General features: G+C 44.4%; 1 protein-coding gene across 2 annotated transcripts; it reads left to right on the top strand.

Moving 5' to 3' along the window:
* Positions 1-1,376: 1,376 nt before the first annotated feature.
* On the top strand, positions 1,377-7,574 carry LOC308474307 (amine sulfotransferase-like). 2 transcript variants are annotated; one of them, XM_081000445.1, is made up of 7 exons: positions 1,377-1,480; positions 3,235-3,379; positions 4,436-4,644; positions 5,183-5,309; positions 6,083-6,177; positions 6,745-6,925; positions 7,265-7,574. In XM_081000445.1, exons 2-7 carry the CDS (start codon positions 3,238-3,240, stop codon positions 7,387-7,389), a joined length of 879 nt encoding a protein of 292 aa, XP_080856571.1. In that variant the 5' UTR covers positions 1,377-1,480; positions 3,235-3,237; the 3' UTR covers positions 7,390-7,574. The 2 variants fall into 2 exon arrangements, with proteins under 2 accessions (XP_080856571.1, XP_080856572.1); XM_081000446.1 differs by having other exon boundaries at positions 1,385-1,484.
* The last annotated feature ends 11,295 nt before the right edge of the window (positions 7,575-18,869 follow it).

Below are 18,869 nucleotides of genomic sequence, written 5' to 3'. Positions count from 1 at the left end.
GTCAGATAGAAAGACAATATTTTGGGGATCAAAACCGGGGGAGGGGGGGGAGGAATGTTAGAATCCAAAGGGTTACAAGCATATGCTCTTATTTGTTAAGATTTTCTGTAAATATATATAATTGGGAATTTCGTGAAAGGGAGAGTGGATCGATCTTAGAAAAGGTGGATGTGGGTATTAAAATAAGGTATAGAAGTTTGTAAATGGTTAATGAAGATGATTTAAATAAAATATTAATAAGGGATTAATTTGGGCATAAAGAACTTGCTGGGCTAAATTTTGAATGGGGATGCAAGAAGGGGAGGTGGGGGAAGTCTGGGAAAGTGGTTAGGAAAATAAGATTTTGAAATTATATGTGTTTTTTTGTGTGTAATGTTGATGTTTATGTTTTTTGTGTGTTTGTCTTAAAAAATGAGAAAATCCCAATAAAAATTTTATAAAAAAAAAAAAAAAAAAAATTGCCCAAGCCCAAGACATTGAAAGCGGTTTGCAGGATAAATTTGGACAGCTTAGCAAGGAGAACATAGGAAGCCATCAAGTGCATTTTCTATACAAAGGTATTCCTGAAAACATTAGCTTTAGATGATAAACAAAAACAAAAAGAAGCCATTTTTGCATGTGGCATTGTTTACTGGGACATAGCTTTCATGGAATTCTGACTAAAATGACTGGGAGCTGTCCATCTTGATGTGGACTCTGAAAATCCTTCAAAATCTTTGAAGGGTGGGAATTATTGTTGCCAATATATTGGATTTGAAAGTTTATTCTTGGGCTTGAGTCATATTTGATCTCAGATATGCTGTGTGCAAATGAAAAAGGTTGCTACTTTTCTTGGACAGATTTCTAAAACAACCAGTGCTAATTATTTAGTAAGTTTTATAGTAATAATAATAATAATAATAATAATAATAATCATTTATTTGTATCCTGCCCATCTGGCTGGGTTTCCCCAGCCACTCTGGGCGGCTTCCAATCGAATATTAAAAATAATACAGCATCAGACACTAAAAACTTCCCTAAAAAGGGCCGCATTTAGTTGACTTTTAAAAGTGAAATAGTTGTTTATTGCCTTGACATCTGCTGGGAGGGCATTCCAGAGGGCAGGAACCACTACCAAGAAGGCCCTCTGCCTGTTCCCTGTAAACCTCACTTCTCGCAGTGAGAAGAGTTAAAGTGGGCGTTATAGGGGTGTAAGTGAGTGCAGGCATGTGTGTGAAACAAGTTCTTCCCCTGTTGTTCCTTTAGATTATGTGCCTCAATGATCCTGTGTTACGGTTCTTTTCTTGCATAACTTGCCAGGAATGATTTACTAAGGAGGAGCCATCGATTTAATCAAACTCTTATTAGTTAACAGAATTCTATAAAGCAGTTTCCTTTGAGAGCTCTGAATGTGAGCCTTGAAAAGCTGAAATACTCCAAGCTAGAGAAGAGATCGGTCTCTCCCTCTCTCTTGCACACTTTTTGACTCTAAAAACAAAAGGTAGGTAAGTTTTCTTGTAAATTAAACTTTCCAGGGAAAAGCAGGACTACTGAATGACAAACAAATAATCTACTCTTTCTTGGAAGAGTTCTTAGGGGCAACAAGGTATTTCATCAGATGCATGGAAACTCTTGTCACAGTTCATATTCTTTTCTGGTGTCAGAGTGCAACATTTGTGCTACCAGAGATTAATAGTTATTTTGAGGGGACTGAATGTGAACTCTCATTAGGCAAGTGGAATCCTGCTCATTCGGCATGGGATACAACCCTTAATTTATATATTGGAAAATCAAACGGAGTATTTTTCTTGTTACTATTTTGGACATACAGTGTTTTCCACTAAATGATTGTTGTATTTCTTAGCGATGAAACACAAGACGTATATAGAGAATTAAAGTGATTTTCAGGCTTCATGGCACTTTATTTCTTTATCATTTTTAAGCAATGGATTTTATTTTTATTTAAATGTTTATAAAGCACCCATTCATCTATAATATCACCAGGTGGTATATCTTGATGTCATGCATCATATTCTATATTATGGCCTGAAATGTCCCAACAGGTATAAAAGACCTGGCGACAACTGGCGACAACTTTGGTTTCCTCAGCACCCAATGGAGCCTTGAACTTTCTCCCATAATAATTCCCCGCCTCCTTATACCATGCACTGAGCCCACCCTTGCAAGTGCCTTCCTTGTCAGACGCTACGTGGGAGGAGAGAAATTGGCGCAGGGAGGAGACAAAAAAAGAAAGGGCTATTTTGGCAGTGGTGTCTCAGTATGGGAACACCTGCCCCAACAGGGCCCATTGTATGTGTAGCCAACTCTCTGTATTATCATAGATGAAGCTGAGAGCAGCATTCCCTCCATGGAACGTCCTTGGGCACCACATTTCAGCAGCAGTTTCAGTCAGAGCTGGCAATGGAAGCCAGATGGGCATTGAGCAATATCTTTCTCTTTACCACCCTGTCTCTCTTTCCCCTCTTCGACATCCATTCAACCTCAAACATACACAGAGCAATGTGTCCACTTCATCCAGCATCCACTCATTTTGCAAACACACATGCATGCGCTGTCTGTCGTCGAGAGAGTAGAACAGAAACAATCTCTCCTATGACCCCAGGAACAGTCAGAGGCTAACACTGAAAGGAAAACTGGTTTTGCCCCAGGCAGGCAAGAAAATATGTCATCCCAATTTCTTGAAGCGGATCAAGAACTCAGGAGGAATTGGGAAGAGTTCCCAACAGACTTCAGTCTTTCATTTCCCCTGGATCCATTTACAGGGAGCAGTTTTTTGCTTCCTTCCCACCTCCCCTGAGTACAAGAATGAGTGTCAGGATGGCAGCACTGACCAAACTATGATGCCAGGCAGCATAAAGTGAGGCCAAGGGTTGCTATTTTGCATGCTGCACACATGCACTTGAGAAATAACTGTGTCAGGGTGAAAGAGAAAAGCTTTATTGTGCAGGGGAAAGCCAGCTTTGAGTTGAAAGCAGCACCATTAACAAAAACAAAAACAGACATAAAGTAGGAGGAAAAGAATGCTTTGTTGCCTCAGTGGTGAGCCAAATCTCTGTTCTAAGGTCTAAATGATGGACCTTTATGTTGCTCACCTGTGATGGAAGAGAAGCATGGGATTCTGCTATGAGATCTGCAAAAAGAGTAGGATTTGACAAAATGACACCTCTATTTCTTTGTGATTTCCCGTTGTTGCATAATAGAGGTAACTGTTCTCTTCTCTTTATTCTTATACAGGCAATGGAACCAGATGAAAAATATGTTTTCAAATACAAAGGATTTTATTTCCAGCCAGATTTGGTTTCAGTGGAGTACTTGGATACCCTGGAGGATTTTGAAATAAGAGACAGTGATGTATTTTTAGTCACTTATCCAAAGTCAGGTAAGAGTGCATTTTCATAGGACGAACTATGATTGCTATTCAACCATGATGGATACCCACATATATGTAAATAGTATCCATATTATACTAAGGCGAGTTTAAAACCAAATGCAAAATTGAGGTGAATATGGGTAGTGTAGAACTTACCTGGTTACATAAAGAAGAACCGGGTCATGTTTGTTTGTTTTTTAAAAATAGGAAATAATGTGTTTTCCACCGGTGTCAACCTGTTTGAGGTTTTGAAAACAACATAAATACACATCAAAAACATTCAAATTTGCTTGCTAAGGGTTTATTGTATTTACTGACTTTCAGGATTTTGTATGTGGCTGTAAAATAGTGTTTGTAAAATTCTATTCTTAAAAAGCTTTCATCCCATGACTCTTTATTTCAGCATTTATCTGCCACAACTTTGCCAGTATCGGGGGGGGGGGGGCGTATCCAATGCAGTTGTGCCCCACATGCAATAACTTCCAGTTCCCCACCAGAACTTCCTTCACTCTTCTTTGGAGTATTTTGGAGAACCAGACAACCTTTTTTTTATTATTCCCTGGACTTTGACAATCATTTGTATAATGTGCTGCGAAGAATCTGGAATAGAGCTTTTGGTAGCTTTCTGAAAATTAAGGGAACTTATTTGCCAGTTTTGTTCTATCTTCCCAAATCCTCAAATTCTATGAAGCCTTTAGCTGAACTTCGCCTTTCTCATCCAAAATGGAAAGGAAGCCTTGGTCAATCTTCCTCAATCACCCATTGCTGCCCTTATTGCAGTGGTGGTCTGTGTGACACCAAACTTTAGTGCCCCCCCCCACCTCCCACTTTCTATTTTATATCATAGTGGTGGCAACCTGTGCAGCCAGATCCCTGAATCTGCCTCTGCTTGCTGTGTTTCCCATGACTTCCTTCCTCTCCCTCATTTCTTTTCTTTAACAGTGTTGCAATTCAACAGTAAGGTCCTCGATGCTGAGACATGTTGTTCTCAGTTATTTCACTCTGCAAAGTACTAAGTACATTCATGAAAATGAAAGAATGAAATAGGCTTATTCTCGTTTATAGGCACAATATGGACCCAAAATATTTTGAGCTTGATTTATCATGAAGGTCACCGAGATGGAACCGAAAAAGTCAACTTAGTAGACAGGGCTCCGTGGCTGGAGTACAAGCTCCGCGATGTGGATTACGTCAGTCGTCCATCACCTCGCCTCTTTGCTTCCCATCTTCCCTACTATTTAGTACCCAAAGGATTAAGGAACAGAAGAGCAAAAGTAGGAAACAGCACATTTATTATTTGATAAAATTAAACGTTTGTCTTGCTTATTTAAATGATCACCTCAGTTTCCGTTAACATTTCTCCATTTTTGAAGGCAGTTCATCGAGCTGCAATTCCTTTCTCCATATGAATGAATAATGCTCTGTGCACCCTGAGCTTAGAATAATTCCCATGACTCCTAAACAGCAAAGATTTTATGCTCCATCTTAGTAAATGTCTTGGAGGATGCCATCCAACACACATAATAAGAATAAGTTCATTCAACACCATAGGATTGCTCTGTGGGTGTGACATGCATGTTCCAAAAGAGTAGGAGGCTGCCAGGGATATAAAGCAACTGGGAAGCACCAAGAATCCACAAGAAGAGATATCTGAGATCCATCCATTTATTATTTTAGGCATATATATCCCTCTTCAACAACTTGGGTCCAGACACATTTCACAACCACAGAAATAACTACAGAAGCAAAACAAAAGAGACAGTAGAAACAATATGATCAGCAATAGAATGGAATTGGTTGTTATTCCTGCAGGTTGTTTATGTGGCCAGAAACCCAAAGGATGTCATGGTTTCCTTTTACCATTTTTCCAAAATGGCAGTCAAATTTGAAGAGGTAGAAGATTTTGGAATTTTCATGGAGAGGTTTTTGGCTGGAAAAGGTAAGGAAGATTTGCTATTCTAAAATGAATCACTCTTGTCCCTTCATCTTTATCCTCCTTTGACAACAGATTAAAGAAATTCTCTTTGTAATAAGGAACGTTTTCACAATGCCATGTCTGATGCTATAGGTTACTCTGAGGAAATTCCACATCCATGCATCACAAAGAGTCTCCAACTGAGACTCCAACTACACCATTTTATGCCACAGATGACTAGTGTCCATTGATGCAAAAGGTAGGGAATAGATCTAGCCAACGCCCAAAGGAAATCAGGTGGATTTATATTCTCTTTGCATCAGGATGCAGCAGCTACAAATCATTACAAGGTGCAGCCCCTAATCCTTAATCAAGTGTAGAGATTTGTGTCAAGTAATAACTAAGAAACCCTGACACGGTCTCTTAAATGTTGCAAGTATTAACTGCCACACCATATAAGGAAACTGGCAGTGTGGGAAGGAATGGGGCTGGAGGAAGGCTAGACTGATCTCAGCCCACCCATCACTCTTCCATCACATTGGGATGGGAAGCACAGCAGGGAGCCTTAAAATGCAGAACTCTTCTGCAAATTCTTTCTCTGAGAAAGTGTTTGGTGAGGTTGGGTGGTATTAGTTCAGCTTCTGTTGAATGGTTTGTACCACTGCTGGTTCTTAATAGGATTCCTTTAAATTGTGTTGATGGTGTTTATACGTTTGTACTGCTTCTCTCTGAATGTTTTTCAAAAAAAATAATCACCTGATCTACATTTTATGCCAACTCAACTTCTTTCTCATCAGTACTTGCAAGTTCATGGTTGGACCATGTGGAAGGCTGGTACTCTCACAAGGATGACTTCAATATTCTGTTTCTTACCTATGAGGAAATGAAGAAGGTAAGTTATCAAAATGCTATCCAGTCTGATATTAAGCATCCATCAAAACTCTCCTTTACAAAATGGAGGAAGGAAGCAATATGATCGTTCAAGTGCCCCCTTGCTAGTTTCATTTCCTTTCTAAAGTTTTTTTTAAAAAGATTAGTGGGCCATGGAATCAGGAGCACCTTTTCAGACCCTAGACTGTGAATATTGCTCTGTAACTATTTCCCCACACTATAAATAAAGTGTCATGATCCCAAGCAAGATATGTCATTTCACAGGCCCTCTGATGCTGAGGAGAGATGTCACAGAACCCCCCTTGTGTCTGCAACAGGGACATTTATTTATTTACTTGTGGACTCAGAGCTGCCCCAGAATATAATGCATTCCGCATGGCTCATGGAATAAAAGCAACAATGAAAGTATAATATAATGCAATTGCAATTATTCCAAACTAGGCAAAGAAAGATCCAGGCTGCTTGTTTCCCCTGCTTCTAATCCTGCCTACTCCATGAGTTTTAGTCGCTAGGCTGTCAGGTTTCTCTATTGTAAATGGCCTGGCATTAAAACCACGTTCCATTTCAGGATCTGAGAAGCTGTGTATTGAAATTATGCAACTTCCTGGGAAAGAGACTGACTGAAAAGGAGGTGGATGCTGTTGTGGATCAGGCTACATTTAATAAAATGAAAGCAGATCCCAGGGCAAACTATGAGTTCATGCCACTGGATATCCTGGACCACAGCAAAGGACCTTTTCTTCGCAAAGGTAACTCAGTGGCAGTCGAACTGAATTGGCGGTGCTTGCAAAATCTCAAACCTTTGATAGGCACCAAGAGATGGTGATTTCATTTTCCCAGTCTTCATGAAACTCAGTTTCTGGTGTTTCCTAATTTTAGAGTTGTTCTATTATGTACTTCCCCTGTTGTTTTTTCCTTGTTCTAAATATGTATATTTAAGGGTGGCATATTTGTCTTTCCAATCTAAAGTGTGGAATTTTTTTCACACTGAGGGACATATACCCAGCTAGGGATGGAATATATCTGGAGTTATGGATATTTATTTGACCACCACAATGCCCTTTCTTTCTGTCTGCTTCCTGGGCCAGGCACTGTTGGAGACTGGAAGAACATGATGACAGTCGCACAAAGTGAAAGATTTGACAGTGTTTTTAAGAAGAGAATGGAAAAGCTGCCCTTCAAGTTCTGCTGGGACATCAATGAGGAATCATGAGTCTACCTTTAGCTTGGAAGGATGAAATAAAGTGCACTGTATGCATTTAATCCAGCCGTATTTGTAAGAGTTAGTAAAAAAAAAACCCAAAAACTTTCATATGGATGGGTTAATAGCTTCCTAATGTTCGAATATGAGCAATAATCTTTTTTAAAAAAACACAATAAAATTACATTTGTACTGTCCACTTTTTCTCTTTCTACATTCCAACATGTCCTAATTTCTGACCCCATGTGCAAAAGTTAAGGAATACCAAGATATCTATTGGGATTAGTAATTGTGTTTTAATTTGGCAATGTTATAATGAGGCTACCATTGGATTTTTGTAATTTAAATTTAATAAAAAATATTGCTAAAATAAGCAAACTAACCAACTATTGGTGTCCCAGATGCACTGGTGCAGGAAGCGGGGTGCAGACCACCCCGGGTGTCATCCCCAAGGGGGGGTCACATTACTGTGTGCCCCCCCGGATGCTCACCGCTCGCCCAGGGAGAAGGCCAGTAGTCTAGAGAACAAGCCTGCTGTGGAACAACCTTGATGCCTCTTTGTAATGGTTTCTAAGGGGTTGCTCGTGCGCAAGCAGGCAACTATCTCCCTGGCTGTTTGCAAACACGTGGCTGGGCTGCCAAAGTAAACTTTGTAGCGGCATGTGCCTCTAGGTCTCGATTCCTCTCGACCAGACCTTGCACCATGGCTTCTTGCTCTGTCTCTACGGCTGGTCCTGTCTGGCTCATCGTGCTGCCTTCCCCGGGCTGTGCACAAGCAACGTCAGGGACTCACGGATTGCTGTAATGGTTTCTAAGGGGTTGCTCGTGTGCAAGCAGGCAACTATCTCCCTGGCTGGGTGCAAACACCTGGCTGGGCTGCCAAAGTAAACTTTATCTGTCCGGACGCCACTGACCCGTGGCTGACTCAGTCGCTGGCAGAATCCGTGAGTGGGCGTTTCTTAAACTTCTTCCAGCAAAGAAGCTCTTTGACGCCTAGTCTCCGCCTACCCTCTCTGCGCGAAAGCCTTCTGCGCAAGGAGGGCGTGGGCAACGGAGGACCCCTACTCTCCCCGCTGGTCCCAGGCAAGGAGTCATGGGACCGCCTCGCCACTTCCCCCATCTGCCCCCCTTCTCCACTGGTGCTTCGCTGATTCTCTTCCCCAGAAGATGGGCTGCTTCTCCCGATCCCTGGACGCTCTCTGGAATCCCTCTGGCTTTTGCTCTCTCCCTTCGGCACTGATGGCAGTTCCCTGACATCCACCCCCTCTTCAGGACCCCCTCACCCCTGGCGCGATCTTCCAATACATCCTCCTCTCTCTCCTCGACCAACGATGCGGGGAATCCCCTGAAAGAACTGTCATCATCTTCTGAGGATTCAAAACCAGCCTCCCATCCCCTCGGATCTCTTCCAGCTGATTGAACCTCCCAGTCTGATTCTTCTCCCTCGGACACCTCCCCTCCCTCCTCTTCAGAGGCAGGAAAACCCACAAAGTCCCCTTCGTTGTCTGTGGGTCCAAATTCTTTCTCCCAGAATCTAGCTAATGGTTTGGGCTTACCCGGGAACAAACCATGAAACTCTTCCACCAGATACCCGTCAGTGATTGATTCAGCAGGGACCCAAGTGTTTTCAGACCTGGGTTCTCCCTCCCAGGCTACCAAGTACTCTACCTGGTGACCTCGCCACCTCGAATCGAGTATTTCTGTAGCTTCATTACAGTGTTCCCTCTCCTCTACTCGCGGGTGGGTGGTAACCCCTCCCTCCTGTCCAGGAAATTCCCGCCCCTCCCTGTAATGTGAAAGTAGGGACCTATGGAACACCGGATGTATCTTCATGCTGTCGGGCAACTTAAGTTTAAATGCCACTGGGTTAACCTGCTGTATTACTTCAAAAGGCCCCAGCCGCCTAGGCTACAACTTCTTGCACCCTCCCTTTAGGGGCAACCCTTGGGATGACAACCACACCCGGTCTCCCACCCTTATGGCCTCCCCCTCCCAACGGTGCTTGTCCGCCTGCCTCTTGTAAACTTCCTTGGCCCGCTCCAAGTTCAGCCTGAGTTGCTGGTGTAAGGCCTCCATTTCCTCAGCAAATTGCTCTGCCACAGGTACACTCCATCCTTCCTCCCCCCGTCCCGGGAAGGCCCTGGGGTGACACCCGTAATTGGCTATGAAAGGGCTCATTCCCGTGGACACGTGTTCAGCGTTATTGTACGCAAATTCAGCCAAAGCTAATTTCTCTACCCAATCGTTCTGCCTCTCGCTGACATAGCAGCGTAGCTACTGCTGGAGTATACCGTTCGCTCTTTCGGCCTGTCCGTTGGTTTCTAGGTGCCTCACCGTCGAGAAGCTCACCTCGACCTGCAGCAAGCTCATGAGTCTCTGCCAGAACCGGTAGGTAAATTGTTTTCCGCGATCTGAGATTACCCTCAGTGGGGTGCCATGCAGTCTAAAAATGTGGTCCACAAACAGCCTGGCTGTCTCCTCTGCCGACACTGCATGCGAGCAAGCTACGAAATGGCACATTTTAGTCAGTAGATCGACCACTACCATGACCGCTGTCTTTCCCCTTGACTTGGGCAGATGTGTCATAAAATCAATGGACACCACCTCCCAGGGCCTTTCCGGTGTAGGTAAGGGTTCCAGTAACCCTACGGGGGCAGTCCTTTCCCCCTTTGCCCTCTGGCATTGATCGCACCCTCGTACATATTCTAGTACATCTTCCCTCACCTTTGGCCACCAGAACTGCCTAGTGACAAGTAGCATGGTCTTGTGCTGTCCAAAGTGCCCAGCTGTTGGGTTGTCATGGAGCTGTCTAAGTATCCTCCCCCTCAAAGTCTCTCCTGGTACATACAGCGCCCCCTTGTAGTACAGTAGCCCTTCCTTTTCCTCAAACCCCCCATTGTCTTCCTTTCCGTCTCTGAGCTCCCTGATTTTAGTCTGAGCAAACTTATCATCTCTGGTGAGCCCTGCTAGCTCTCGTTTCCCTACCAAGGCTCCCCCCCACACCCACTGGTCCTCAGGAAACACGTGCCTGGTCTCCGGTGGCCCCTCCCCTTCCATGTATTCCGGTTTCCTGGAGAGTGCATCTGCCCTCACATTTCCCCCTCCCGGCACATATTGTATCTCGAAGAAAAACTTGGCAAACTCCTGGGACCATCTGATCTGTCTCTGGTTGAGCACTCGCGCGGTCCGCCAGTATTCCAAGTTCTTGTGGTCAGTTCGGAACTGGATCTTGTGCCGCGCCCCTATCAAAAGATGTCTCCATTGCCGAAATGCCGCGTAGATCGCAAGCAGTTCTCGGTCATACACCGTGTAGTTTTGCTCTGACTTGCTCAGCTTCCTAGAGAAAAAGGCACACGGTCTCCAGTTCTCCTTGGACCCGGGTTGCAAAAGTACCGCTCCAATCGCGCGGTTGGACGCGTCTGTCTCCAGTCTCATGGGCTTCTCCGGATCCACGTGCAGGAGCTGCTCTTCCGAGGCGAACGCCTTCTTCAGTTTCTCAAAGGATTGCTGCGCGTCCTCTGTCCATGCGAACTTCTTTTTGCTACTAAGACAATCCGTTATAGGCGTTGTCAAGTGAGCGAAGTTCTTTATGAACTTCCTGTAGAAGTTGCTGAAGCCTAGGAACCTCTGCACATCCTTTCTGTTTTTGGGGGCCTTCCATTCCAGCACTGCCTTCACCTTGCCTGGGTCAATGGCCAGTCCTTTGTCTGACAACCTGTACACCAGGAACTCGACCTCCCTGGCGTGGAATTGGCATTTTTCCAGCTTGACCCACAACTGATGCTTCTTCAATCTCTGTAGCACCTCCCTGACGTCTCTGACGTGTTGCGTTTCATTCTCCGAATAGATTAAAACGTCATCCAAAAAGGCCACGCAATTCTTGTACAGCAGGGGCCCCAACACATGGTGCATGAAGGATTGAAAGCAGGCAGATCCCGATTGTAATCCAAATGGCATAACTAAATACTCAAAAGCCCCCAGGTGGGTGAACATGGTCGTTTTCCATTCGTCCCCCTCCCTTATTCTAATCAGATTGTATGCCCCCCTGAGGTCCAGCTTGGTAAAAATCTTCCCCTGCCTCACACGTGTCAAAATATCGTCAATCCTGGGCATTGGGAAGGCCATGGGTTCTGACACCAGGTTTACAGCCCTGTAATCCACGACTAATCTGGGCTGATTGGTTTTTGTTTTGTTTTTGTCCACAAAGAACACTGGACTTCCCCCCACTGCCTTCGATTCCCTTATGAAACGTCTCTTCAAGTTCTTGTCAATAAACTGCCTCAACTCCTGCATCTCCCGGTTGGACATCACATACAGCTTACCCACCGGTAACTGGGCCCCTGGAAGCAGGTTGATTTGGCAGTCAAATGGCCTGTGGGGGAGCAGTCTGTCTGCTTCTCTCTTGCTGAAGACCTCCTTCAAATCTGCATATTGTGGTGGCACCCGCCCTTTTTCCTCCAGGGCCATCCCAGCCACCCTGGCCACAGTCATTCTTGGTTCCTTCCCTCCCAGACAGTGTTCTAAGCAGTAAGCTGACCCAAAGGTGAGCGACCGCTGATGCCATGACACCACTGGGTCATGTAGTGCCAGCCAGCTCATTCCCAGTATTATTGGGGGTCCTGCCAGCGTGGCCACGTGAAAGGCAATGGTTTCCATGTGCCTGGAAACACTCATCCGCATTGGCGGTGTCTGGTGTGTCACTTCCCCCCCAGTAGTTCCCTGCCATCAATGGTGGTCACCTGCAAGGGGAAATCTAGGGGCAACAGGTGGAGCTGGTGCTCCAGGGCGAAGTCTCTACTGAAGAAGTTACATGAGGACCCAGAATCCAGCAGACCATTCACCTTGACTGGGTGCCCATTTGGGAGTTCGAGCACCACTTCAATGGCTATCGCTGCCTTGGGAGGGTCAGGCCAGGGCACTTCTACTGGTCGCTGGCCTGGCTGCTGCCCCTGCTGGTCGGCAGCCAGGCTTTTTTGTTTCCCTGCACTGGCCCCTTCTACCCCTCCTCATCGTGGTCTGCTGTCCCCATTATGCCTTGCCAGGCCTTTCGTTGGGGACAGACCTTCGCAAAATGTCCTGGCCGCTGACAAAGGAAACACTTCTTGGTAGTTTTCCACTCCTTCCCCTCCTTTTTCCGGACGTCACTGGCGTTTGAAACTTCGCGCGTGCTCCATCAATTTCCATTGGCTCTGCGGCCTGGGAAGGCTCCCTCGGCATCTCAAGAATGCGGTTGCCATGGAAACGCTCCCCCCTTATCTCCCGCTTCTCTTGAGCCCGCGCTTCCTGGCGTAGACCAATCGCAAGCAGTCTTTGTAAGCTGATCCATCGACCGTGGGCGGGGCACGCGGGACAACTCGTCTTTCACTTCTTGATTCAAACCTGCCTCAAACAGTGTTTGTACAGGTTCAGAATCTAAGTCCCAACCAAGCTTGTGCACTAACATCGCAAAATGCGACCAGTAGCTTCTGACGGACAGGCTCCCCTGCTTGCACCCAAGCAGCTCCCTCCGTGTCACACTTTGCTCCACCTCGCTGGAGAACATCACGTCCATTGCCTGATAAAAATTTTTAAGGTCTTTTAATGCATCATTCCCCGTCACCATCAAGGGTCTGATCCATTCCCGCGCCCCATCCTGCAGATGTCCAATAATGTACGCCACCCTCTCTCTGTCATCAGCTAAGTCATTTTTCTGTAATTCCAAAGCGTATTGAATTTCTGTTCGGAAAGCATTGTAGTCTTGGGGCTTTCCTCCAAAATTATTTACCAGCCCGGGGACCTTCCTCCCTATCGGGGTGGCTCTGACCTGGGCATCCTGAGCCCATCTCTCCTCCAGCCGCGCTGACAGGGTAGCGACATGTGCCTCTAGGTCTCGATTCCTCTCGACCAGACCTTGCACCATGGCTTCTTGCTCTGTCTCTACGGCTGGTCCTGTCTGGCTCATCGTGCTGCCTTCCCCGGGCTGTGCACAAGCAACGTCAGGGACTCATGGATTGCTGTAATGGTTTCTAAGGGGTTGCTCGTGTGCAAGCAGGCAACTATCTCCCTGGCTGGGTGCAAACACCTGGCTGGGCTGCCAAAGTAAACTTTATCTGTCCGGACGCCACTCACCCGTGGCTGACTCAGTCGCTGGCAGAATCTGTGAGTGGGCGTTTCTTAAACTTCTTCCAGCAAAGAAGCTCTTTGACGCCTAGTCTCCGCCTACCCTCTCTGCGCGAAAGCCTTCTGCGCAAGGAGGGCGTGGGCAACGGAGGACCCCTACTCTCCCCGCTGGTCCCAGGCAAGGAGTCATGGGACCGCCTCACCACTTCCCCCATCTGCCCCCCTTCTCCACTGGTGCTACGCTGATTCTCTTCCCCAGAAGATGGGCGGCTTCTCCCGATCCCTGGATGCTCTCTGGAATCCCTCTGGCTTTTGCTCTCTTCCTCCGGCACTGATGGCAGTTCCCTGACACTCTTCCAGTCAGCAAGGAGCCTTCTCCTTCAGGAGAGAGGACTAGAGAAAATTGGTTGCTGAGCCATTGCCAATGCTGCCTCCATCTCCAAGGACACACAGATGCTAACACATGCAAAAATCCTTGCAGACCCAACCCACTTGAAGGGATGCTTGTTTGTTGCTTGTCTCCTTAGAGAGCTTAGGGCCCAGGTATTCTTGGAACAGGGCCCAGGCATTGGAAATATCAAGGGAAAAGGCTGCACTTTGCCACGTCCTGAAGGTCTAGGGAAACTTAGACCTGAGAGCAGCAATCAAACACATCAGGCCCTGGGCTCAGGAGCTCAGAGGGGCACATCACTAATCCCAGCCTGACCCCACTGCCCATCTCTGGGCTGGAGCTGACAGCAAAGCAGTGAAGAAGCCCTCTGCATCCTACCCCCACAATCTATGTCAAGAAAGACCACTTATGCCATCTTGCTGCATGCCACCCCAATTTTGAGCAGTGCAAGATTCCCTGGGTTCCAAGTGCTCTTTCTCTCAAAAAGGGTATGTGGCAATCCCAATTCGGGAGACATCACACTAAAAGAAGGTGCATGTTGATCTTGAAACCTCCCAATAAAGGTGCTGGATTCTGCTGCAGCAACTACGGATGGCATTTTGTGACAACCTGGCGTTACAACTATTTGACCACCACAGTGCCAGGCACTCTTGGAGACTGGGAAAACATGATGGCCATTGCAAAAATTTGAAAGCTTTGAGAGTGTTTCTCAGGAGCAGATGGAAAGGCTCCTCTACAGGTTCTGCTGGAACATCAATGGTGAACTGAGTCTGCTTCCAGCTTGAGAATATTTATACAAACTTTTTCTCTGTCTTGCATGTGTGTACCAATTGTCCAAATTTCAAGAGATTTGCTGCAGTCCATCTAAAGCTGTGTTGGAACCAAGCAAGCAGTATTCTTAATGGAGTTGCTTGCTCAGGTCCTTCTCTAGAACAGGATGTGCATATGTTGTAGTATCTGTCAATCCATGTGTTGCAAATAATTGGTTGAGAGTTGTGATTGTTGGAACAGATGTTTGTGATTATTTGAAGGCATTCTGAGTGGAAGTACTGCAGGCAAGAAGTAATTTCCTTGTAATGGTCCTACAAAATCAATATGAATTCGTGATCAGGCAAGAAGTAATTTCCCTGCAGTAGGCGTGGGAGGATCCATCTCCGCTTTCAAATATAAAAACTGCCTCTGCCTCTTCGATGTTTAAGAGTGTGGATGGGTGAATCTTATCTGTTTGGGTTTCCGCTTAGTTTCTCACATTTCCACGGTTCTTTTTGGTTCACCATATTTCTGCACCAGTTTGTGCAGAAGAAGAGAAAAAAATCATGAAAAATTGTCTGCATTTTAGTGTACATTTCTGTTGATATACAAATAATGCTTAATACAAAGATTAATATATACACACAATATTTTTGTTAATATACTAAATTTTGCATGATATTTTCAGTAAAATATACATTCTATTATCGGCATAATATCACAAACACTTTCCCCTAAAATACACACATTATTTGGTTGGAAAGGTGTATCACGTAATTTGAGGATGTCTGAATTTTGATGGATGAACTGCAGCTGTGTTTCTGTTCACATACTGTTTCAGGAAGTTGAAATTAGGTGGACTTGCATTAAAACATTAATCAGATCACTCCCCATGCCTGCTCTGGAGTATTATTACAGTCTGCCTGGCAACTAAAGCTGATGGATAAAGGACATCAGGAAACCAATATCTATCGGCCAGGAATGTTTGTATGGGCTTTGAAACATCTATCACTCCAACATATGAAGTCAGTATCATTTATCAGGAAACACAGCTGAGATTTGCCATCATTTCAAATAAAAAACCCTGCAACCATAAAATAAACTGCGCTTTCACAATCTCTCTTTTAAAAAAATTTTTTTTATTAAGTTTTCCATTTTAACAATCCAATCAAATCACATTAAATATTCCAAATTATACAAATATATATCATAAAGTCCAAATATTTTGCCAAATTATAATTTTTTTGTTGGGGGTTCCCATGCTTCAAGTTCAGTAGGGTCCAATCATCTCATATTTCTACTTCTTTGAGTGTCCACTAGTCCCTTCTTTAAATCTTCTTGTTATTATCCTTCTTCTTTCATAGCCTCTGAGTTGTTTCCACAGGCAAGCTGAAATGATCAATATTATACTTCTGTGTGAACTTTGTATGACTCTCTTTTTTTTGCAGCTGGTAAGTCTTTTATTTGCAGTATGTCCTCACGCGCTAGTATTTATGCCGAATCCATCCAAAAGTCCTTCTCGGGTGGCAGACACCATCTTATCTCAGTTCTGATGAAATAGAATCTAGGCGTTTGCTCATTAATTTTCTCAGACAGGTTGCAGCAAACATTAGTCTTTCCAGGGAAGATTTGCCAAATTGAACTTGAGACGCAGATATAATAACAAAGTAAGAGCTCGCCTCCCCCTATGACTATTAATCTCTGCAGCGCAGTCTGTCTCGTAATGGCGGATCCCGATTAAGTTGTGCGTCACAAGAAAGTCTTTTATCTTCTTCCAAATATTTCAAAAAACAAAGGTTTTACTTAATATTATTATTTCCACACAGTTTATGTTTTCCAATCTCACTTGCTATAAGTAGTAAAAGACGGTTCTTCTGGGGGGGGGGAGGGTTTGTTAGGTAGTATCGTAGTAAGAAAACAAAAAGTTTTATACCCCCTCCTTTCCTTTCCGTTTCAACATACCGGCTTAGCTGTTGTTCTTTGATGTTATCTTTCTTCCAATCCGTCACTCTTAGCATCTCAGTGGCTGGCTTAATTAGCAGATAAAATACCCTTTCTTCACTCGAAGCATGTCCATAAATCTTATCCAATCTTTTATCTTAAGAAATGGAACTTGGAGCGCTCATGGAGACAGTGTCCAGGAGATCCGAGCTCACTCGAGGGCTTTCCATCCAGTGCCCCCACCCCCTCCTTCTTTTTGAACTCGGGGGTGGTTTGTTGGCAGCTGTGGATGAGACTGCATCTTCCCTTCCACCGGGAAGAAACTTGGGAGGCTGATGACTCCCATCTCAGCCCCTTAATTACCTCGTGTGATCTGGAGAGATGGTATTGTCGGCCATCTTCCATGGCGCCCCTAGCAGAGCCCGGTGCTTTCAGAACCTCAGGGGTGTTGTATAAAAAAACCACCCTGTGAGTTTGTGGGGGGAAAGCTGAGGTATGGGAGGTAGACAAAATTGCCCAAGCCCAAATTCGGTACGACTGGGGGAGGTGCTAAAAGGAAGTCCGCCTCCCCCCCTCTTGCAGGCAATTTAAAGCAAGAATTAAACAACTAAGATCGAGAGACTGTCTTTCTCTTTTTGAGATAAAATTCTTAATTTCACGATTTGGACTTATAAGCTAATTGCTGGAGGATTTGAACTGATCTTTGGAGTTGAAGTGCAACCCCCCCCCCCCCCCGATCCGGGAGTGACCCGAGAGGGAGCCTGTGAAGATATTTACAGAGTTTGACAGCTGTCAATTGAGCTGTCAAAGTCAAGAAATTCTGTTTTTTTGCCATTTGTGTCGGTTACTTTTGTAACATTGGAACTGTAAGCTTTTAAAATTAGAGTGGCAACAATAACAAAATATCCGGATTGTTGGAAAAAGAACACTTAGTAACAAAAATCCCTCTAGAGGGGATTTGGAACATTACAATGGCTGCAGATGGAAAATTACAAGCAGAGTTAAATAGGGTCTTTGAACTGTTGGGAAAGCTGCAAAAGCAGAGTTCTGTTATGGCTACGAATCTGACAACCTTGAATTTAAAAATAAACAACTCTGCTGAAGTGGTGGACCTGACACAAGAAGAATCTACAGCTGGGAAGAAAGACTTGTGTGCTGTTTTGGAGGAATGTGAAGAAGGAGCAGAAATGACGCAAGTGAAAAAGGACAACCAGAGGCCTTCAAGGTCAGGATGCATGGAAGATAAAGTTTGTATGTCAAAAAAATGGTTTGAAATTGAAATTGAGAATGAAGAGTGGGGATTTTTTCCCATGGGGAGTCCGAAAGACTTATGGATTACAAATGTGGCGAAGGTGAAAATTGGACCGTTTGAGGCATTTGGGATATTTGGACTTGGAAAGAACAAGAAGTAAGATCTGGACTCTTATTTTGAACACGAAGGACTGGTTGGAAAAGATTTGGACCCTTTCGGGTCGAAGATGCTCCGAGATTGGATGTCCAACATAAAGGACTGTCAACAAAACCGGCTGAAAGGGACTGAAAGAGATTTAAAGGCCTCGGACGTGATAGATCCAGGCTGAGAACTGTCAGATAGAAAGACAATATTTTGGGGATCAAAACCGGGGGAGGGGGGGGAGGAATGTTAGAATCCAAAGGGTTACAAGCATATGCTCTTATTTGTTAAGATTTTCTGTAAATATATATAATTGGGAATTTCGTGAAAGGGAGAGTGGATCGATCTTAGAAAAGGTGGATGTGGGTATTAAAATAAGGTATAGAAGTTTGTAAATGGTTAATGAAGATGATTTAAATAAAATATTAATAAGGGATTAATTTGGGCATAAAGAACTTGCTGGGCTAAATTTTGAATGGGGATGCAAGAAGGGGAGGTGGGGGAAGTCTGGGAAAGTGGTTAGGAAAATAAGATTTTGAAATTATATGTGTTTTTTTGTGTGTAATGTTGATGTTTATGTTTTTTGTGTGTTTGTCTTAAAAAATGAGAAAATCCCAATAAAAATTTTATAAAAAAAAATAAAAAAAAATTGCCCAAGCCCAAGACATTGAAAGCGGTTTGCAGGATAAATTTGGACAGCTTAGCAAGGAGAACATAGGAAGCCATCAAGTGCATTTTCTATACAAAGGTATTCCTGAAAACATTAGCTTTAGATGATAAACAAAAACAAAAAGAAGCCATTTTTGCATGTGGCATTGTTTACTGGGACATAGCTTTCATGGAATTCTGACTAAAATGACTGGGAGCTGTCCATCTTGATGTGGACTCTGAAAATCCTTCAAAATCTTTGAAGGGTGG

The sequence above is a fragment of the Podarcis pityusensis genome, assembly GCF_964106645.2.
Source record: "Podarcis pityusensis genome assembly, chromosome: 3".
Lineage (NCBI taxonomy): Eukaryota > Metazoa > Chordata > Lepidosauria > Squamata > Lacertidae > Podarcis > Podarcis pityusensis.
This window is presented reverse-complemented; position numbering and strand designations above follow the sequence as displayed.

Bases quoted from the DNA above. Each gene is read 5' to 3' on its own strand.
- LOC308474307 (XM_081000445.1), top strand. From the start codon at position 3,238: ATGGAACCAGATGAAAAATATGTTTTCAAATACAAAGGATTTTATTTC. The intron at 3,380-4,435 runs GTAAGAGTGCAT...TCTCGTTTATAG, and splicing joins AGTCACTTATCCAAAGTCAG to GCACAATATGGACCCAAAAT. The intron at 6,178-6,744 runs GTAAGTTATCAA...GTTCCATTTCAG, and splicing joins CCTATGAGGAAATGAAGAAG to GATCTGAGAAGCTGTGTATT.